General features: G+C 40.5%; 1 protein-coding gene across 5 annotated transcripts in view; it reads right to left on the bottom strand.

Moving 5' to 3' along the window:
• Positions 1-23,838, bottom strand: part of CALD1 (caldesmon 1) — a 200,529-nt gene that overhangs the window by 45,547 nt on the left and 131,144 nt on the right. For 4 of the 5 annotated variants that reach the window (XM_063447830.1, XM_063447827.1, XM_063447828.1 and 1 more), the window contains 3 exons: positions 10,806-11,952; positions 9,473-9,550; positions 7,061-7,200 (listed from right to left, as the gene is read on the bottom strand). In XM_063447830.1, coding sequence (XP_063303900.1) covers positions 7,061-7,200; positions 9,473-9,550; positions 10,806-11,952 — 1,365 coding nt within the window. The remainder of the gene's footprint in view (positions 1-7,060; positions 7,201-9,472; positions 9,551-10,805; positions 11,953-23,838) is intronic. The other variant, XM_063447831.1, reaches the window with a different exon arrangement.

Below are 23,838 nucleotides of genomic sequence, written 5' to 3'. Positions count from 1 at the left end.
AGTTCCCGCCTGCTGCGTCCCAAGGTATGTGCGGCATGTCTAGCGGTCGGACCAAGGCAATGTGCAGTGATGTTGCGTCCGGCTGTTCCGGAGATTTAGGCCCAAGTCCAGGTTACGTGGTATTACCCCCCCCCCCCCTGCTCGTCTGCACGCTCCACCGGGTACGTTGTTGTGTTTCGAGGTGGATTCCGTCCGTCTTCCATTTTCCCATGTGTTGTGGTAGCACTACGTCCGGACGCCACTAGCCTTCAGCCCGAGGCCTTTGTAGGCGCTCGCGCCCTTATGCCATTGATCCCATCAGCAGGATCGTGGGCCCTGGGTGTCGATCCTCATCTTCTCCCAGGGTGTATGGCAGGCAGTAGAGGGGTTCCTCTCGTTGAGCGCCCAGCTCAGAAGAAGGGCGAGCGGCCTCGTGGGCAGCCCCATCCACGTGAGCTGTGCATCGAGCAGGGTCTGCGGGGCTTTGCGCCCGGTGAGTCTCTGGGCTTGGGTACCTCGTTGTGGTGTGAGTTGCAGCCTCGTGTGCCATGTCAGGATGTGTCTGCTCTCTGGCTCGGGCTCAGCAGGTTATTCCTCGCCCATGTGGTCTCCGCCATCTTGGCCTTGGGCCTGCACGGTGGTCTGGTAGTGCCTCCGATCTCAGTTTGGGGCATGGACCGGGATCACCCCCCCGGTCCGGTGGGGGGGGGTACAGGGCCGGAACCGCCGTTATGTTTCATGTATGACATGCTCCGTTGGGCGGGATAGTGGAGCGGCGGCCGTCCACTCCACTCACCGCCAGGCTGGATCCCGTGAAATGCTTCAAGGGAAACCCCCTCCGGGGGACTAGAGCTCCGGGAGCAAGCCTCTCCCCGGCTCCGGTAGCTTGTCTGTGTTGCTGGTCACAGTTGTTGGTCGCCTGGGTCCGTGAGAATCACGATTTATAGCGTGGGGAAGCCATACTATGCAGGAGCTGCTCTTCCCTGCGACCGCTCGGCTCGGCGGTCCGGCCCCGCCCCCGACTTGGTGATTTTACACTTGAAGGGGTTTTATTACGGAGCAACTCTATTGGAAAGTATTGTAAACCAAGTTTTATGGTGTCAAATAGTTCTAATATTTTTATTTTTTTTAATATACATTTTTATTTAAACAGAGGGTTGGTACAATTGTACAATTGACATATCTTACATTTGTGATGAGTTTAATACAATATGACATAGCGTACAGTTTTATTTCTCAATTGACACAAGTTACATACATTGTGCTATATACAGTGATTCCACTATTCATACAATCTATGTAATTGTCCCTAACCATGTCATGGCATGAATAAGGAAAGGGTTCGGGTCAGCAGATGTCGTTCAGTCGAGGGAAAACCCACGGTCGTGTCTAGGGTGTTTCATAGCCTGTTTCCAGTGTACTGAAAGGTTGCTAATATGGTCAATGAACCAGCCCCTCATTAGAAGAAAGTAGAAGTAAGAAAAACAGTAAATAACGTTAATAGAACAAAGCCCATGCCGTTAAAGGTTATGTTGTCCGAGTCCGCCCCGTCCTCCCACACAACCCCCTAGAGAATATAGATATAGGTAAGTTGGTCTGTCAGTAGGTCTGTTAGGTGAGATTAATGTTCTCGAAATAGCCCCTTACAAGGCTGTGCCCTTAGTTAGGTTAGTGAGCTGCAGTGTAGTTAATCATGAAATTCAGTTGTCCTGTATATGACCCAGGGCTGTCAAATAGACCTTGTATATCTCAACTCATCCAGTGTTCATAAGTATTCTATTTTAGGTATTAAAGCCTGAATGGTAGGAGTTGTGGTTGACCTCCACAAGCTGGTAACTATCATTTTGGCCGCTGTCAGTATGAAAAAGGGAAGTGATGCCTTATATTTGTGGTGTGGTATCTTTATGTCATGGAAAAGGACAGTGGGAATATCCAATGTTATCTGGAGACCTGTGACCTTCTTGATCAGGGCACACACTTCCTTCCAGTACTAAACTATGAGGTTGCATGTCCACCAAATGTGTTGGAGTGTACCGGTATCCCTCTCGCACCGCCAGCAGGTGCCTGTACTCTCTGGAGCGAACTTCAGGGTATCTGATGGGGTAATGTACCATGTTAATAGTTTAAAGTTTGCCTCCACTAATTGGACACTGGTATGGGCAGAAGCTCCTCTATGGAAAATATAGTACCAATCCTCATCTGACAGTTGGGGGAAGATATTGTCATTTCAGCTACGGGTGTAGGTCAGTGGTCTTGGGTAGAATAGCAGTAGTAATAGTTTGTAGCATTTTGACTGTGATTTGGGAATAGGGTTTCCTATTGAGCAATGACGTTCAAATTGTGTTTCCTCCCTGAGACCCGTCTCCGGAATTGGTAATGTTTGTATAAATGAGTAGTGAAACATTTGTAGAGTATTCGGTGTAGCGTTCATTGTTAGGTCTGAAACAGGTTTCAGTTTGTTGATCTGTAGGAGAGTGTTCAATTGTGTGTATGTGTTAGTCGTCCGGTGTGTCGTTCAGAGTATATTTAAGCTTCTGATTTAAGTCGGGAACAACGCGTTATGAGATATCTGGTATTTAGGGGAGAGGGCGGGTAAAATGTCAGGGAGGTGGGACAGTTTTTTCCAAACCATAATGGTTGGTGTAATGGCTGTGTATGACTGTCATCTTAGTTTGGGTAACTAGCCAAGGTAGAGCTTGCAGTGGGACATCTATAAAGGATTTTTCCACCGATATCCATTGTTTGAATTTGTGTTTGGTAGACCAGTCCAGTACCCGCCCAATGTGGACTGCGAAGTGGTAAATCTCGATATGTGGCAGGTCTGCCCCACCTCTGTCTTCAGGTCTAGTGAAGGTGTCATATGCTATTCTTGGCCTACCTTTGGACCACACATACTGAACAAATGGATTTAATTTGGCGGAAAAAGGAATTGGGGACATGTACTGGTATAGTGTTGAGCATGTATAATATCTTAGGTAAGATATTCATGGTGATGATATTTATCCTCCCTAGCCAGCATAAGTTTTGTTTATTCCACCTCAGTAGGTCATCTGTTATTTCTTGTAGCAGGGGGTAAGTAGTTAGTAGTGAATAGATCTGAGAGTTTAGGTGTGATCTTGATCCCCATATATGTTATTTGTCAGTCCGCCCATTTAAACTGAAAGGTGCGTTTGAGTCTGTTAACTGTGTTGGTGGGGACATTGAGATTCAGTACTTCACTTTTATCTATATTAAGTTTGAAGTTGGACAGTTCACTGCATGTGTTAGTTCGGTCATCAACGGGGGTAGAGATCTAGTTGGCTATGTCAGGGTGAAAAGGAGGTCATCAACAAAGGCTAAGACTTTATAGTTATTGGTCTTGCCGTCGACTTCCCTTATGTTGGGATTGTGTCTTATTGTCTGTAGGAGTGGTTCCAGTAATAAAATTAAAAGTATGGGTCATAGGGGACATCCCTGCCGGGTTCCTTTACGTATCTGGAAAGGTTGTGACAACTGTCTGTTAACTTTCAATTTTGTGGAGGGTGTAGATTGCGGAGATCCACGTCAGCCACCGCAGCCCGAAGCCCAGCATCCTCAACGTCGACATGAGAAAGGACCAATCCACCCCGTCAAATGCCTTTTCAGCATCTATTGATAGTAAGAGAGATGGAATTTTGAGGGAATTTACAAGGTGGATTAGATCAATTGTTTTGGTTGTATTGTCTTTAGCTTCCCTTGTTAGCACAAAGCCTGTTTGATCAGGGTGGATTAGGTTTCCCAGGTGCGGGTGAAGTCTCATCGCCAGCATTTTGTTGAATAACTTCACGTCGCTGTAACTGCCACAGGATTCTGGGTCTTTCACTGGTTTCGGGATCAGGGTAATCGTGGTTTCAAGGCTAGATTGCGGAAAAGGTATTGTGGGGGAAATTGTGTTAAACACACTCAAGAGATGTGGTGATCATTCAGCAAGGAACGTTCTGTAATATGTATTAGCAAAGCCGTCTGGACCCGGGCTTTTGGCAGTCGGTGTGGATTGGATGGCGGTCTTAATTTCGTCCTCCGTGAGGGGGTCGTCTAGTGATTTGGCTATTGTGGGTGTCAGGATCTTATCGAATGTATCTGTCATAGTAGATTTTATCCTGGAGGGATTTGTCTGTGGATGGTAAGTTGTAGAGTGTTTGGTAAAAGAAGCAGAAGGTGTCTGCTATATCTGTAAGGTTAAGGATAAGGATAAGGGTTTTAGGTATGTATAATTGTTGTCTCTGTTTTTTAAGGTCATTCACCAGCATCTTACCTCATCCATTTCCCTGGAAGCAGAATTTTTTGTTTAGTCCACAGAATTGTCTGTTTGGCCCAATAGTTTAATAGTATTTTTAATTCGGTGCGAAGGTTGAGCAAAGAGTCATAGTCGCATTCGGATTGTGAGGTTTTGTGTGAGGCTTCCAGTTCGGCTATCTTAGTCAGTAAATCCTTTCTAGTCTTTCTAATTTGAGGTGGGAACCCCATTTTTTAAGTTCACCCCTAATGACTGCCTTGTGGGCCTCCCACAGTGTAAACATGTCTATATCTGGAGTGTTGTTTTACTTGCAGTAGGATTGGATGCTTTTAGATATGTTTTGTTTTACTTTATCATGTTGGAGGAGATGAGGGTTCAGTCTCCATTGTGATGATTTGGTAGAGATTATGGGTATATGTAGCGCGATAGAGACAGGTGCATGATCCGACCAGGTTATGTGCCCTATGTCTGCCGCTTTAAGCCAACTGAGAGAATGGTGCATGACTAATAGCATATCAATCCTGGTGTATGTATTCTTAGGTCTAGAGTAGAAGGTGTAATCTTTGGTGGTGGGGTGTAAAGTTCTCCAGCTGACCACTAGTCGATGTGTGAGTAGGAATTGCATTTGGGATCTAGGTGAGATGTGAGGGGTTGGTCGCTGTGCTGTCTTTGCCTGCATCCAGTGAGAGGTTAAAGTCTACTCCAAGGACTAGCATGCCTTCGGAGTGTTTTTGAGTCCGTGAGAGAATGCGTCTGAATGTGGCACATTGCCCATGGTTGGGTAGGTATAGGTTTACAAATGAAATTGGTGTGGACCCTAAGAGGCCGTTAATGATCAGGCATCCACTCGAGTTGTCTGCATATTTATTCTTAATGGTAAAAGGGACATTGTTTCCTATTAATATTGCCACTTCTCTAGACTTGCTAAGTGCATAGTTGTTATAGAAAATATTGGGAAAAAAGTACAGTTTTGGTGCAGCGGGTTCCTGAAGGTGGTTTTCCTGCAGAAACATGACATCCCCCCCATTCTAACAATATCTCTCATAACTAAGGTCCTCTTTTTGGGTTGGTTAAGACCTCTGACATTAGAGGATCGGATAGTTATAGTCTCCATGGGTATGGCCAGGGTGTGGCGGTGTCCTTGTATGCAGAAGGAGGCAGTGCGGGATAATCCCAGCCAATTTGACATGGAATACAGTATATACACATAAAACAGAATAACAGTAACAGCGCTATCGGAGCAATACCTAAGGTAAAGTTATTTCCCTGTTGTCATCTATAGTGTATGACTATACTATCAATCATGTGTCGATGCACCTGTGTGCAACATAACTCATATATAGCAGACATACAACCTGACTCTAGCCAGAATCAGTCCTTTTGTTGTCCCCTCGAGGTGGACGGTTGCAGGGTAGAAGTCTTGGTCTGTTGTGGTTGTTTCCTCCCCATAGCAGTTGTCCAGTGGGATCTCGGTGACTGTGCCGAGCTGCGGGTATGTTCCGGGGTGTTGTATCAGTCCGGTATGTCCAAGGCTGGCAAATGTAACTTGTTGAGGAAAGAGGGGATGTCTGTCGGAGTGGAGATAAACGCTTGTGTTCCTTCGTGGGTAGCTTAGAGGGAGAAAGGATATAACCCCGGTATTTGATGTTGTTGGTCTGAAGGAGCTGTGTGATGGGTTGTAGAGCCCATCTCCCCTGCAGGGTCAGTCATGACAGGTCCGGGAAGATTTGTAGTTGGCTATTGTCAGCTCTTAGGAGAGGTGCATGCGTGCTTTGCGCATGAGCTCATCTTTGAGGCTGTAATAGTGTACTCAACAGATAATGTCCCTGGAGAGAGTATTGGTCAGGCTTTTCGGTTTAAGGACCGATATGCTCGATCCAGAAGCACCAGGGAGTCTGGGGGTCGCTGGAGTATGTTGAACAGTACCTGTAGAGTGTGAAAAGGTCCTCTTTGGGCTCGGATGATTACGGTAGGCCTGTTATGCGGAGGTTGTTTCTCCGTCCCCGGTTGTCCAAGTAATACATTTGCTGTAACAAAGATGTGATGCGGTCATTGGAGGCTATTTGGTTCTGCTCCAAGTTATGTAATTGTGCGTGCACAGCCTCTTTGTCTTCTTCCAGGTCTTCCACCCTGTTGCGCACCTGATGTCTTGGGTGAGAGACATTATTTAAGCCTGGACAGAGGTCTCCAGTTTCGACAGTATCTTTTCCATGTCGGTCTCTGAGTATAATTGCTGTAGTAGGGCATAGAGATCTGTTTCTCTCCCTCTGGAGGAAAGTCCTGGGAGGGGAGTCGCGCGGCAAAGATGGCGCCGACAGCGGTCCTATCCCTTCGAGGATCAAGGCCCTTGTTTTGTCTCGGAAGTAGTGGTCAAACTTACCCGATTTCTTGGCTGCTCCTGGGTCAGGAGCCTCCTGGGCTGCTAGGGACGAGTTCATGTTACCCATAGTAGTGGTGGAAATCGTTAAACAGCCAATATTTAGTTAATCCACTGGAAGCTCAGTTCAGACACTTCCGTTCACAACGGAGTCCAGGCCACGCCCCCCAAATAGTTCTAATACGGTGATTTAGCACAAGAAAAATATTACATCAAAATGCTACTGTTATCAATCAGAAGAATGTGGTAATATTAACGAGGGATTGTTATTTGTTGGAATCTATTTTTTTTATCATGTGCATTATGTAAACTTCATGTTGATTTTGTTGTAACAGCAATAAACTATCTTGGATATTACACCTTTGTAAGACAATGTTAAGAGTTGTTTTTTTGTTTTTTTTTTAAATCCTTCATACAAAACATTAAACACAGGTATTCTCATGCATTACCCAAATTTCTCAAGTTGCTTAAGCTTCGGAGTGACTTCGTGGGGACCTTCTCCATTTTGTACTTTGGTCTCTGGAAAAGTTTTCTTGCGTTCCCAGCTGGTTTTCACCTCTTCCTTGAATCCTCTTTTCTCTTCCTTTACCTGTTCAAATTATTTTATGACAAGAAAAACAATGAACAAAAGAGCAGATTGCAACACAGTATTTGACCTGCAGCAAAGAACCAGTCCTTTCATAATATATAAAAAGCAGCTTCATTGTCACCTGCAATATAATCTACAAGGCCAAAATATATTATTTAATTGTTTTAAAAGTACTACCTGACTAATGAGGGATGCTGAAAATGTTTGTTTCACTTTGTATATCATTCAGACCAACAAATTAGACAAGTCAATAAGTAACATATTCCAGATAGGCTAAAGGAAACATGTTCCTTTCAACACAATGTTACAAACTTTGCTCAAACAAATGCCCGGTTGTCCTGATAAATTGGCAATTAAGTGAGCCGCTGTATCACCAGTCTGTGACGTTGGTAGATGATAACTTTTTTAAATAAAACTAGACGTTTAGATCTATCATAATTGGAGAATTTGAGGAGGCAAAGACAAGAATGAAGGTTAAATGGTTTATTACAGGTCCCCAAGATAGCATTACCTTCTGAAAACTGAAAACTACAGCTAAAATAATAATGTTTATTTTTAAAAAGATTTTTTAGAGATGACATGAGAATTTTTCATTTTTATTTTTACAAATTTGTGCAAAAAAAAAAAAAATGGATGTGAGCAAATTGTTGCAACCCAGATTTCTTGACCTGAATCAGGATATCAATTCCCTTAAAGGGACACTCCAGGCATCCAGTCCACTTCTGCCCATTGGAGTGGTCTAGGTGCCAACTCCCACCACCCTTAACTCTGCAAGTGTAATTATTGCAGTATTTATAAACTGCAATAATTACTTTGCAGGGTTAAGTCCTCCTCTAGTGGCTGTCTATCAGACAACCACTAGAGGTAGTTCTGTGTTCTTAGAACACAAAAAGTGTTTTAAACGACGCTGGACGTCCTCACGCTATGCATGAGGACCTCCAGCATCGCTGGAATCCCCGTAGGAAAGCATTGAATAATGCTTAATAATTATGCTTTCCTATGGGGAGGTCTAATGCCGCGCATGCACATTAGGTCTCCTCCGCCGACGTCAGTGCCCTCTATCCAATGTCCGCCGGCGGGGGAGACCTAATGTGCATGCGCAGCAATGGCTCTGCTCGCATTAGGATCTCCCTATGAAAAGGTCAAATGCGCACATTAGAAACCTGGGCAGAGCCTGACCCAACGCCGAGGGACATCGGCGCTGTATTTAGGTAAGTCACTGAAGGGGTTTTAACCCCTTCAGAAACATAAGATGGGGGGTGGGCGGGAGAGGAGCACTGCAGGAACCTGCAGTGCCAGAAAACTGACATATTTTCCTAGCACTGGAGAGACCCTTTAAATTCAATGTCTCTATATGTATGTATATATATATTTAATTCATACATTTAATGTCCTTATACAGGAAATTCATAAATGCATATTAATATTTCATTTGTGTAAAAATGTACTAGATGTACAACTTGAATGTGTTTCAATTATTTCTTAAACTATAGAAGTTGGTTTCGTTGTCAAACAAAAAACGCACTGTGTAGTGAATAAATCTCTGAAATTTACAGCTGGCTCCCTCTAAAGGAGCATGGAACTTTTTCGAGTTTGCATGTACAGCACACATATCTGGATTTTGGATAACTCTCCTTGACAAACATTACTGTGTGATATGCACTTTAGAATAATATATTGTTTAAGTTGGAAAAAAGAATGGTATCTTTATGCTCTGTTTCAAACCTCATGGCATATGTAGTTTACATTACTAAGCCTGTATTACTCAGCTTTTATGAGAACTATACGAAAGCCAGTGTCTGCAAAGACTCCCCAGAGAGCTTGACAAATATATGTCCATGTATATATGGCACATTGGCTTATAAATAGAAACTGATCAACCACAGATGATTTTATTATATTTATTTTACCTTTATAGCAATGTGAATTTAAGAAAATTATATTACAAAATTAATCTAAACAGGTAGAGTTTTGCCTATGCTGCATTTGTGTTTCAAATGGACATCTACTCTACAACAGAACCCAATTACTGGTTGCAACCACACACAACACTGATATGGCAAGTAGGCTCAGAAGTTCTCTATCTGAGACTATAAGGAGGTAGAGAACAGGTAGGTTATCCAGCATCATTTGGTTGAAGCTCTGCAACAACTCAAGATCTACATGCAGACTAAACCTTTTTCCAGAAACAGAAGAAACAGCATTTGGTTAAAAACCAAGCCAAAAACCTTCCAAATGTGTTTTGATTGTTACATTTCTAAAACAAAATTACCTCCTCTTTTTTAAATCCAGTTCTTGGGTGCACATCTTTCTCCTTCTTAGCTTCAAATTTAGAGTCTTTGTCTTCTCCCTTTCCATATTTAAAGTCAAAATGTGACTCTAGAAGGTTACCTTGAAGGACACGTGCAACATAGACTTCAAGGTGAAGCAATCCGATGGCCACACACGTGGTTGCGTGCAACTGTATCTTCCTAATGCAGGTGTGCTTAATTATATTTGGGACAGTTCTATCTACTTTACACTTGCAAACTGTGATAATGACTCCAGTTGAATTTTAAGCCTAATGGGCCTATGAAGTTGATCCACTAAACAGGCATGGCAAGCAACAACTTGCAGTTTAGAGAAAATCAATTGATTGTATAAATCATTAACTTCAAGTAATATATACAAACATAAATGCCTATCATTTATATCTACTTGTTTTTTTTGAGGGGGGGGGGGGGAGAGGGCTTAGATCTCAATTTTACATTATGCTCCCTTAATCACTAACAAACTCTGTAAAAAGCTATTTTTCCTGCTTTCAAAAGATTCATCTATATTAAGTCAAATGCAAGTTTCAGTTTAGTGAATACACCTCTGTATATGGTTCAGGAGCATTATTCTAGAGTTAGGAAGGCCATCCACAGACTGGGACAGATCTGTCTTCTTTACTGTGGTTCAATAAAGAGTATCTATACTTCTATAGATTGTGAACATTCCAAGTGCTAGCACCTACGTTTCCAAGCCATTCATGAAAACAATCCTGTGAAACAAGCTAGTCAATCTCTTTGTGAAAACAATAGCTTTCTTGTTACACTCTTAGAACAGTGGCTCATAACCTCTTTAAGTCAACTGACCAATTTGGTCGAATTTTGCCCAAGAGAACCACATTTCTAACTTTAAAGGCAATAGTCACTGTTCGGTTTCAACTTTCCATTATTAATAGAATACATGTTGTGTCTGGATATCTGAGAGCAGAGATTTGAATAAAGGCAAGACCAGAGCTTGAGAGCCACTTTCACAGAGTACAACATGCACAAACTGAGTACATTCAGCTTTAACTCAACACCCAAAAGCCTGTGGCAAATGTGACCACAAATTTGTGAAATTCAACGGTTACACGTTTATGTCTGCCCACATATCCTGACATGCTATTAACGGTTTATTTCACGTTTGGGGCATGCTAAAGTGTGTTAGTTAGGTATCAAAAAGAGTAATCTTAATTAACAGCAAAACAAAGCACGGCTATCGCTTGCCAAGAAGCATCAATGTTTTAGTGATGGGCAAAATTTGGTGTGGCATTCCATTTTCCAAAACACATGTGTTATAAGTGCTGGAAAATGTACCTGTTTCCTCAGGAATGCAGGCTGGATCTTTTCCTCTTGCGCCCTCTTTTCTTTTACCTGTTTGTCATCAGCTTTTTTGTCTTTTTTCTCTTCTGTCTTTACTTTTTCATTCTTCTTTTTGGCATCTAACCTAGCCTTCTCTTCTGCCGCTTTTTTTTCCTCTGCAGCTTTTTTTTCCTCAGCTTTTTTCTTTTCCCTCTCCTCCGCCTTTCTTTTTTCCTCAGCTGCTTTCCTCTGTTCTGCTTCTAATCTTTCCCTCTCCTCTTGTGCCTTTTTCTGCTCTGCCTTTATCCTTTCTTCTTCTGCTTTTCTCTCAGCCTCAGCTCTTTCCTCTGCTGCCTTCCTCTCTTGTTTTTGTTGTTTTTCCTTCTCTAGCTCCTCTGCTTTGGCTCTCTCTTTTTCCCTCTGCTCTGCTTCCCTTTTGGCTTCTGCTTCAAGCCTTTCCCTTTCCTCTGCTGCCTTTCTTTCTGCTTCAATTCTTTCCCTCTCTGCTGCCTCCCTTCTGGCTTCTTCTTCAATCCTGTCCCTTTCTTCTGCTGCTCTCCTTTCAGCCTCAACCCTCTCACTTTCTTCCACTGCTCTACGTTCTTCTGCTTCTTGCCTTTCTTTCTCATCATCTTCTTTCCTCTCCACTGCTTCTAATTGCAAATTTATTACTAAACCACGTCCTACACCATCTGTTCCTAAATCAAATGCCTTACTTGCATGGGATACATTTTTTACTTCAAAAGTCACTTCTACCTGATTTTCCTCTAAGTGTGTTTCCTCTACATGTTCCTGCTCATCTGTCTTTTCTTCTTCCACTTCTAATTGTGGCTCTTCCTTCTCATCATTCTTATCATGGGATACGGTCACTGTCTCACTCTCTTCAACTTCATATTTTGTTCGTCGAGTCACAGATACATCGTCATTGATAGAGGTGTCATTTTCTTCAACTTCATTGTCTCCATTGCGGTTACTTTTTATAAGTGATAGACTTTCATCGGTTATTGTGGGATCAAATTCCTTTTGACGTTCCAGAGCCTCCTTCATACGTTTTTGACGTCTCTCTTCTCGTTTGGCCAATCTGTCCGACAAAGCAGCTTCATCATCCAAGGTAATATCACTGTTTGTTATGCTTGTGGATTTGGTCTCCTCTACTGTTATACTGTAAGAAAAGAAACCAAAGTGAGTCATCAACGTATGCCCAGTATATGTTTTATATTCTCACATAAAAACACAGAACGGAAGGACAGAAAGCAAAATAAAAACCAATACTATTTGCATATACAATGAAGTATAGTTGTAGAATATTAAAAAAAGAAAACAGATATCCATTTGGTACACTTCTTGCAGTTAAATTGACACTCTGAGCACCAGAACCATTACAGCTTGTTGTGTTCGTTATGGTGCAAAGAGTCTTTTGATGACATTTACATTTTGTGAAAATGTTTTTGAGCAGTCTGACAAAAACTAGGGCTGTCTTGTACTCTTCTAAAATAACAAAGTTAGGAAGAGCACCCACCCCCACTCACCCCAATCAAGGGTGTCTAATTGAACCATGGTGATCACTTATAGTTTATACAGCTATTCCCTGAAATATAGCAGTAAAATGAGCAGGAAACTAAGAGTCATGAAGAAAAGTTACGCAAGCCACAGATGTCAGTTATTTCCCATGAATACGAAGACTGAGAAGAGTTCTAGATGTGTTATATATAAACACATACACACACAAACACACACACACACACACAACAAAGCAAAAAAGCATCAATATTAATGTTTTTTTTGTTTTAGTGAAATAAGCAGCAATATATTTATAATGAAATTACAATATCTGTGGATTTATAGAACGATCCTCTCTAGCTTTAATTTTATCAGAGACATTAAAGTCAGAATAGTAATAATGACAAAAAATGTCTCGCCAGCAAAATCCCCAAATCTACTGTTTGTTAACATCGGATTCTAGCAGAATATTTTTTTCATAAAATAATAGTCTTTAAAGATCCTTTAAAAAAATGGAATCCTCACTCATATCAAGACAGCATATCTGTACACAGCTGCTACAGATTAATGAGCAGGCCATTCCACACTAGAATAATGTCTTTAAGGTCCAGAAAGTGATCAGAGCATGACATACCACTGGTCTTTGCAGGGTTAAAGGAGAGCTGTTACGTCCCACAACGTTTTATTGTATGTGTACTTATTGCTAGATTTAGCAAATATGTATTAAATTGAAATGCAGATATCCACACTTCTTTATCCTGTATGTGGGTGTCCTTTGCATCTGGCAGTCAGCTCAGAGAAAGCATAGAGAGGAGGAGTACATTAAACAATGTTTCTATTTCTCCTCTTTATTTGCCATGTTTGTCCCAGCTATGCCTGGGATGCACTTGTTTATGAAGCAATTTGCTAAATCTTTAATACAAACTTAAAAAAAAACGAAAAAATAAATAATTAATACAAGTCATAGTGTAGGTGATTTTCAATGTTTTATTTTTATTTTTTTAATTTGTTTGTGTCAAGGTACATGTTCTAATCTAAAGGGTGAATAGATCCCACTGATAATGTAAAAAGGAGTTGATATGCCTAGTCTGATGAATAAAATATTTTTTTTTTGTAAATGAAAGTTTTATTGACATGAATAAGAAAGGACACGCAGGTCCCCAATTAATACAGTTGTCTTTCCTTTTCTGTTTTCTGGGTTTTTTTTTTGGTTGTTTACATTATAGTCACGAAGGGTCGTTTAGGAGTTAACCAGTGTAAGATTAAAGGTGACAGACAGTATGTCAAAGAATGTTGCAAACAAAACCATGGAAAAAGAAGCAAAATAAAATCTAAAAAATAAAAGGCATTGCAGCAAAACTCATCTACGGAACCACAAATTAGAGTATAATCCACAGAGGTTAAGATAAAGTTAGTCAGGCTGCCTGAACCTGTACGCCTCTATTACACAAAGTAAAAATCAGTAAGCCGCTAACTGATGCCAGTACTCCTCAGCACCCTCCCCGCATGGCTTAGCGTGAACCTTCTCCAGTATTGGAAGCATGCAACCCCCGTGTGGACGATACGGGGAAAAGCAGCAAGCAGCGTAAAGGAATAGAGTCTTGGCCCTCCCTATACATGCATAAAATATTTTATTAGCTTCATATAACACTGAGAATATCACATTCCCATCAGTTTTAAATTGCACAATTATATCATTAATCATGACAAGTTCTCTATACTTATATTTTTGTGGAGTCAGATTAAATGCAGCCTGTAGCCACGTGACGCAAGAAGAAAACAGTGAGCGTTTGATGCGTCATTGGCCATAGAATTAAAAAAAATGCTTCTTATATTTTAATTTATTACTTAGTTGTGTTTGGAAATTAAAGGAAGAATAAGCTTATTTTTTAATCTTTGCTTAAAATGCTCTCTGTTTTTGCAGCCTAGAATAGCACCTTTCATATATAAAGGGTTCACAATTCTGTTCTGTTGCGGTTACATTACAATGATAGTGTGTAGTCACAGCAGTATTGCCCTGATGTAATTTCTCTTATATGATGGTTTTTGTGTGGTATCCATGGAAATGAGGCAACACTCACTAAAATAAAAACATAACAAAAACCACAATTCATAATAAAATAGCCAAATAAGGAATCTAATTGTTCAACATTGAGAATATGCATTTTGTTTTAAAATTCAAATCTGGATACTTTGTATAACTGTGGTTTCTGTAAATCCCCCCTATACTCCAGGCATTTCTTGCATAATAGATTTTCTTTTTGATGTTTTTATTCTTAAGATTTAAAACACATGGTTATTGTTAAGATTTTTACCAATTGAGCTGTAATTCTCATGGAAATGTACCTTCTTAACAAGAACAAGTGTGATAGATCTATGAATGGAGTTCCAACTGTATTATTTCATTCACAGATTTGAATAAGAGCAGGATCAAACTTTCATTCTCATAAGTTTAATAAGACATCTGTGATCAAGTTGATTATTTTTTAATCGTGGGTAACCATAAATTAGAAAGGTACTAGACACTAGAGGCTTCTTTTTATTAACCCCTTAACCCATTAAGGACACAGCTTCAGAAGCTTGTCTTACGCTTAATGACACAAGCAATTTTTGCATTTTCTTGCTGTTTGCGTTCAACTGCAATTTGCATCTCTCTCGTTTATTGCACCGACACATATTATATACTGTTTTTTAAAGGACAGAAAGGGCTTTAATTTGATATAACAAATATATATAAATGCTTATTTATTATAAAAAAATACAGAAAAATGCAAAAAAATAATTTAATTTTTTTTTTTTTTTTTTACAGTTTTTGCAATAATAATGTGTGCATATAGAGACAGAGAATGGCAGCGACATTCAGCAGCGACTGGATGCAGCCTTTGACCAATTCTGGACCAAGCTATGGGACATGATGAAAACACCTCAGTTAAAACCACAAGCACCACCTTAGAACTTTATTGATACATAGCACTTGAGGGCTCTAAAAGACGGCTAGCAGGCTATAACCTTTTACCACTTACTCTACCAGACCGAGTGAGTTTTGCTGTATGTAATCAGACCTGTGGCCATTTCAGTCACGTTAAAGTTAGCATGTTTCTACTTCCCTGCCCCCATGGCCAGCGGTACACTTAAGTATCTCAGCATGTTATCCAAAGCCGCTAACAGCTCGAAATATGCCTTCTCCAACCAACCCCTGTTGTTATCCTTTGTGAGACAGCGATAGAGCGTTTTCACTGGCGGAGTTTAAACTGTATGCGTTCATCAATATGTATAACACGAAGGCCACTGTAAACAACGTTAAGCATTGATTAATCTATTTAATCCATTTTATTTTCTTCTAGTTAATCATATTACCTAAACTATCTCTAAATATAAAAATTGTGCTTCATTTTGCATGTACCTATATGTTTCAAATGTCTTTTAATCGTTGGAGGAATGCCTTTGGGGTACCTTGCAACAACATGTTATCAGCTTATGCACTACAAAAATAAAGAATAATAAAAAAAATAATGTGTGCATAATTAGTGCAGGTTAAAGAAAGCAATTAAAAATAAATTCATTTAGTTGTTCTGATTTACAGAATATATAATGTGTCTGGGATTTTAAGTTTTTTTTGGTAGTTACAGGTCACAAAGCACAAGGAGTAAAATAAACCTTTAATGCGGAGCAATTTTAGAATTTGGTATGTTTGTCTTGTAAGCTTAATAGCCATAAAAGAAAACAAAATTGCCACACAAAAGTATATATTTATATAAAGTAGACATCACAGGCTATTTACCTAAGGTTGTTTTGACACTTTCTACGCAGTCATTTCACCGCCAACCTCTGCTAAATATTGGAGAAAAATTGTGGGTTTTTTTTGTTTTTGGCACACAAACTTATAACAAAGAACTTCTCGTGTGTATTTTGTAAAGTTGGTGTGCGCTATTCCTTTACAAAGTTTTTTTTGTGTTCAGTTACATCTGCTGAGTAAAATTACACCCCCTTTGTATGTCTTTGGCACTATTTCGTGAAGCTACAGTGCCATATAGGAGACCTATCCTTTTCAGTATTCACAGTAGAATTTTGAGAGACAGATTTAATGAGCCAATGCTTCCATTTGGGGTATTATAACAGTTTGACTGTTCAAAAAAAAAACCACAAAGGCCTACCATTTGTAAACGTAGACACTCCAGGGTATCTCATATGGTGCATATTGCGCCTTAACATGCCCCCATTTTTTCACCACTATATGCCAAAGTATGTGGTAAAAAATTATTTTGGGCATTTTTTACATACGGATTACATTTTTGCTGGGCCTTTTGTCTATTTCATATATGCCACTAAGTTCAAACCGCCCAAATTATGCTCAGCTAAGTCTTCTGAGTAAAATGACACCGTGACAAGTTTACGTTTTTAAGTGTGAATTTTCATGGAGGGTTTTGATGTGTCTGTGTTCCACTTTGGAGCACTTGAGCAGGCTACATATTACAACTACACCATCAAGGCATACCATTTCTTAAAGAACACATCCCAGGGTATTTCAAAAGGCATATTTTGAACTTTAGCGTGGGATCATTTTTCCGCTAGCTTGTACCAAGTGTAGTGGTAATAAGCGTTTTTTTCTGCCTTTTTGACACACAAAGTGAGTTTGCACAGTATATTTTGCAAACCTTATGTGTGCTACGACTGTAAAATACTTTGTATGTTGCTCAGCTATGTTGGCTGAGTACAGCAATACCCCCGTATGTACATTTGCCAGGTATATGTGGACATTGGAGGGGCACATTTGGGACATAGCCATTCCAGTTTTTTGCAAACTTTAAATTTTTGCGCTCTGCCCATGTCCCATTTTAAAGTATTTTACCAGGCTATATAATCCAAATACACCATAAAGCCATACCATTTCTTAAAGATGACATCCCAGGGTATTTCAAAAGGCATATTTTGAACCTTAGCATGGGATAATTTTTCCGCTAGCTTGTACAAAGTGTAGTGGTAATAAGCATTTTTCTGCCTTTTTGACACACAAAGTGAGTTTGCGCAGTATATTTTGCAACCCTTATGTGTGCTATGACTGTATAATACTTCATATGTTGCTCAGCTATGTCGTCTGAGTACAGCAATACCCCCGTATGTACCTTTGCCAGGTATATGAGAATGTTGAAGGGGCACATTTGAGACGCAGCCATTCAGTTTTTTTCTAACTTTGAAGTTTTACGCTGTGTCCATGTTCCATTTAGGAGTAGTTTAGATGGTTGGTTATTGAAACTTCCCCCCAAACACATACTATTTATTAAAGAATACACCCTGGGGTAATTCAAAAGGCATATTTTGAACCTTAGCATGGGTTCATTTTTTCTCTAGTTTGTTCCAGGTGTAGCGGCAATGAGTATTTTTTAATGTATTTTTTAACTTTTTTAAACTAGTTGGTAAACTTTTGTTTTGCTTATTATTTTTTAAAACTTTCTAAACTTTCTTAAAACTTTTTTTTTTTACAGATTTAACATTTTTCTAAGCTTTTTTATCATTAACCCCTACCTAGCAGTAAGCAGCACTAACCGTAAATTCCCCTTTTGCCCATAACTCCCACCCACCCCAGCTAGCAAAATATATAATTATAAAATATTTAAATTAATTAATTAAATACATTGAACCCCTGAGAGTTAATAAATAAATAAAAGTTAATCCTCAGGGGTTAAAACAAATTAGATCACCGTATAATACTGTGGTCTGTATTTTGATCACTGTAGGCAGTGATCGACTGGCAGGGAAGGGGTTAATTTTTATTTAGACTGGGTAAAGGTGGGTGTCTTTTTTATTTTTTTACTTAAACGTTATTAAAACTTTTTTTTAAAAAGTAATTTTAAACTTTTTAAAGCCTATTTTAAAACTTTTTTTTAACGTTAACCCCTAGTTAGCCTAACTCAAAATCCCCAAATTCCCCACTAACTTCCACCCACCCCAGTTAGCTAAATATATAATTTTAAAATATTTAAATTAATTAATAAAATAAATTTAACCCCTGAGGGTTAAAAAAAATAATAATTAACCCTCAGGGGGTTAAAAAATAAAATCAGATGACAGTAACATGTAATCCCTGCCAATTGATCACTGTAGTCCGTTATCAATTGGCAGGGAAAGGGTTAATTTTTATTAAAATGGGTAAAGGGGGGTGGGATTTTATTAAAACTTTATTTTTTTTACACAGGGGGCAGGATCAGCACTGATCCGTCTCCCTGCACTTCAGAGTGAACCCGGAAGTGCAGGGAGGCGGAAGGTGAGTATACACAGAACATGTGCTCGCTCTGACATGCTGTCAGAGCGGGCACATGTGCTGGGACAGTCCGATCCGGTGCTCCTGGTCGGCCTCTAATGCAGAGGCAGACCGGAGCACCATTAACCCCGCGATCGCCGCGATCTGGGGTTAATTTTACCGCGTGACGGACGAGGTACGTCAACCGTCGTTAAGGGTATCCCCAGGATGACGGACCTTGTCCGTCACCCGTCCTGAAGGGGTTAAGGACTGAGCCAAATGTACACGTTGTGAACAGAACAAAACGTAAACAAAACCTGGCATTTGCGCTATATGTCTGTCCAACAGTAATTCACCTCTTTCATATTAAATGCACCCCCCTTATTATATATCATTTTATTCAGGGGAAACAGGGCTTTCATTTAATATCAAATATTTAGCTATGAACCATAATTTAATATGAAAAAAATGGGCGAAAATAAGAAATTATTTTTTTTAGTTCTACATGACATTTTAACTGTCAATGTCATAACACTGTTTGCTTTTACTGCAATAAAATAAACATATTTGTATTCAGCAAAGTCTCACGTGTAAAACAGTACCCCCTATGTACAGGTTTTATGGTGTTTTGGGAAGTTACAAGGTCAAATATAGCGTGTTACATTTGAAATGGAAATTCGCCAGATTGGTTACGTTGCCTTTGAGACTGTATAGTAGCCCAGGAAATAAATGTACACCCACAATGGCATCCTATTTGCAATAGTAGACAACCCAATGTATTGCAAATAGGTATGTCCAGTCTTTTTTAGTAGCCATGTGGTCACAAACACTGGCCAAAGTTACCGTTAGTATTTGTTTGTGTGTGAAAAATGCAAAAAACGCCAATTTTGACCAGTGTTTGTGACTAAGTGTCTACTAAAAAAGACTGGACATACCCCATTTGCAATACCTTGGGTTGCCTACTATTGCAAATGGTATGCCATCATAGGGGTCATTTTCATTCTTGGGCTACCATAGGGTCACAAAGGCAACGTAAGCAATCTGGCGAATTTTAATGTGAAAAAAATGAAACACAAGCCTTATATTTGACGCTGTTACTTTTGAAAACACCAAAAAACCTGTACATGAGGGGTACTGTTGTACTCGGGAGACTTTGCTGAATACAAATATTTGTGTTTCAAAACAGTAAAAAGTATCACAGCAATAATATCGTCCGTTTAAGTGCTGTTTGTGCGTGAAAAATGCAAAAAACGTCACTTTTACTGGCGATATCATCGTTTTAATACATTTTACTGTTTTGAAACACTAATATTTGTGTTCAGCGAAGTATCCCGAGTAGAAAAGTACCCCCCATGTACAGGTTTTATGGTGTCTTAAAAAGTTATAGGGTTAACTATAGTGCTAGCAAATTAAATTCCCTTCACTTTCGGCATGGGTTGTCAGGCAGGTCCCGCTAATTGTAATTAATTAAGATACCTAATTATGTAAAAATATTACATAAATATATGTGTAGAATTAATATATGTATATATATATATATATATATATATATATGTATATATATATAAATATATATATATATATATATATATAAAAAATGTTACAAATATTTTTATTTATATATAGGTATATATATATATTTATATATACGTATATATTTATGCATATAGATATATATATATATTATTTCGTTCTACGTGTATTTTGATATAAATATATATATTAATATCACAATACAGTTAGAACAAAATAACACACATCTATATATTTTTAAATTATTTTTTTTTTTTTTTATAAATTCTTTATTTTTGTTGTGCACAAAATGAACAAACGACCTTGGCGCGCCACAACAGCGACATCGAGGTTAGTTAGCAATCAGAGGTATTACATGTCATGGCAGTTGATGAACAGGCACATTTTTAAGTATAAGTTTTAACAAAGATTAACGTTTTTAGGTTTCAATGAAGGAGAATTGTACAGGTAGTCCCACCATACGTCTCCCCTGCATGAGCACGGTCTCTATACATGTTTAGAATTACAAGCACATTTCTATCAATTACTTAAGGGGCTTACATGTGGACAGAACCAAGTGTTGTGCGATTTCGTTTCAGATTAGTTGTCTGGCAATACCCTCATATCACCGTACAATGTATACTTTGCAGAGCCCCGAGCATAGACATAGGGTAACTAACTTTTCTGGGGTATGTGTGAGGGATCGCACCGCTAGGTGGCTAGGCACAATGTTGAGCATACATAGGGTGTAGGAGGATTTTCACTCGGAACCTAAGTATAACTTACGAACTCTTCAAACGAACAAGCGAAGTCAACGCTTATACGTTGAAAAAGGCAAAATAAAATATTTTAAGTATAAGTTTTAACAAAGATTAACGTTTTTAGGTTTCAATGAAGGAGAATTGTACAGGTAGTCCTACCATACGTCTCCCCTGCATGAGCACGGTCTCTATACATGTTTAGAATTACAAGCACATTTCTATCAATTACTTAAGGGGCTTACATGCGGACAGAACCAAGTGTTGTGCGATTTCGTTTCAGATTAGTTGTCTGGCAATACCCTCATATCACCGTACAATGTATACTTTGCAGAGCCCCGAGCATAGACATAGGGTAACTAACTTTTCTGGGGTATATGTAAGGGATCGCACCGCTAGGTGGCTAGGCACAATGTTGAGCATACATAGGGTGTAGGAGGATTTTCACTCGAAACCTAAGTATAACTTACGAACTCTTCAAACGAACAAGCGAAGTCAACGCTTATACGTTGAAAAAGGCAAAATAAAATATAGCAGTGTCAGATTATGCACAATTTTGTGGTTACAGAGGCAAGAGTAGGCATTTGTTGGTATCACTATCGTGTGTTCAGAGCACAATGTACGTTCGTAGGTGCTCACTTTCTGGCTAGACTTTATAGGTTGTCTTTTAGCTGTACCTTTTACTCTAGTAATAATAGGTGAGATAGACAGTGGAGCGATACAACATCATATTAGGAAGATTGGGCTATACAATTACGCAGGATTCAACTATCCGTCTGTGTGAACACCCAAGACCATGCTGTTATCGCCTAAGGGCGGTTCAAACATGGTTGCTGGGTTCGACATAGAAAAGGATAAAAAAGCAAATAATAATAAACAGAACAAGGAACGTTGTAGCATGGTTGCATAGGATATTACGTTATTTAGAGCATGGCAGGACTGGATGTCCTCTGATGGAGCAGTGCCTACTCAGACGTGCAGTATAGTGTAGGGAGGCAAGGTTGGCGTTACCTTGTCGTGATGCAGCACCTAGAAAAACAAGGGAGGGAAAAAACAATGGCATAAAAACAAACTTTTGAGTCCCGGTATAGATGTGCAGAGGCTCCATGGTCGGAGCTGCGGAGGTGGTTCGTACGTCCGCGTGAAAGTCAAGGGTGTGGTGAGCCTATAAGTGGCCGCTAAGGCTGGAGTCCACCATGTCCGCTACCGGCTCTGTGACCGTTTGTGGTGAGGAAATGTGGGCCTCAGTGTCAGAGTTTACGTCCCTCTCAAGATGGCCTCATATGCTGGGGTGAGTCTTTGGCGGATCAAGCTGTGTTTGCGGTGTGCTCCAGATTAGTCATCCTCCGGATGCAGTCAAGGAGTGTTCGCGGGTCTGGGGTTCTCCGGTCTTCGAGTCGTGCAGAACGCGGTAGGGTGGGGAAGTCAGGGTCAATGTGTACGGTCCGTGAAGCAAGTAAAACAAAGAAACCCAAGAAACCATAGAGTCCAGGAAGCAACAGTTGGGTGAGAGTCCAGTGGCATGATGAGCCGGTCCCCAGAGTCTCTGCGGGCAGCTCATGGTGTCGTGAGGATAAGTGGAGGGTCCCGTATCCCTCATTTATGTGGTAATCGATGCGTATGCGTCCGGCGTATTATGCCTGGGCACGAATGTGGTAATTCGTGTCGGGTCCCAGCTGTGAGTTGGGGAGGTATGGTCTTGGGGTCCCGCTTGGGTGTGAGGGAGCTGTGGTAGGCCCATATTTCGCAGGAGATTTGCTGCGTCCTGTGTGTCGTGGACCTGGTGTGATTTTCCTTCATGCTGTACTAGGAGTGTTTGGGAGGGTCGCCAGCGGTAGGGAATATCGTGTCGTCGGAGTAAGGACGTGAAGTGTTGAAGCGACCTGCGCCAGGCCAGTGTGCCTCCGGACAGGTCGGCGTAGAAGGTCAGGTGCATGTTCTCCAGTTGCAGGGGAGTTTTGTCTCGGAGGGCCGCGAGGACCGCCGCTTTATCTTTCCCGCTTCTGAAGGTGACTATGGTGTCCCTTGTGGCTGCAGCTGGGGCCTTGGGAGGTTTGGGAACCCGGAAAGAATCTACGGGTGTGATGTACTTGGCCTGGCCGGGTGGTAGAATGGCAGTCAGGATTCGTTTTAATGTTTGCGGCAGCTCCGTCTCCGGCAGCACGTCTGGGATCCCTCTGACCTTTAAATTATGCCTCCGCCTGGAGTCCTCTTGGGCATTAAAGCGCCGTTCCATTATTATGTTCCGCCGTTGGAGATCCTGCACTGCTGTCTGCAGTGAGGAGATATGCTGTTGGCTGTCTTGGGAAGAGACCTCCAGTGTCGAGATGCGGCCTGTCAGACCCTGCAGCTCACCTCTGAGAGCGGTGACGTCTGTGAGTATGTTTTTCTGCAGGTCCGCCAGCAGTGTTTTCAGGACCCCGGTGGTTACCAAATCGGAGTCTGTGTCAGCCCTTGGTTTGGTGGGGTTCGGCTTTTGCTTAGGGGCCGAAGCTGGGGGGTAGTCATCCTCCGCATCCCCAGAGCAGTCATCCGAGTAGAAGTCGGAGCAGCCTCCGTGGAGAGCCGCCATGTTGACTTCGCCCGTGCCGCGTGCTTGCCGCCACATGTCTCCAATTGTCAGTCCCGGAGCTGGTCTGTCTGTCGGCGATTTTTTACTTTTTCGACCCATGATGCTGGGTATGTTCTCTCGTCGGTGTTGATGTGTTTGGAGGTAAGATTTGCAATAATTAGAGTCGATTTTCCTGTTTTTCGCTGGGAGCTCAAAGATTGTGCTTCTGCTTGTCTCGGCAGTCAGGCTCCGCCCTCCCTAAATTATTTATTTTTAACTATTTTTTTTTTAAAAAATTGTAACGTATTTACATATTTTTTTTATATTATATATAAATATATATATAACAATAATTATATATATATTTAATCAGTATCAGTCTACGTGTAATTTGATATTTATATATATATATATATATATATAATTATATATATATATATATATTAATAGTAAAATACACCTAGACAGTGTATGTGTATGTGTGTGTAT

This window comes from Pelobates fuscus, chromosome 3 (genome assembly GCF_036172605.1).
Source record: "Pelobates fuscus isolate aPelFus1 chromosome 3, aPelFus1.pri, whole genome shotgun sequence".
NCBI classification, from domain to species: Eukaryota; Metazoa; Chordata; class Amphibia; order Anura; family Pelobatidae; genus Pelobates; species Pelobates fuscus.
This window is presented reverse-complemented; position numbering and strand designations above follow the sequence as displayed.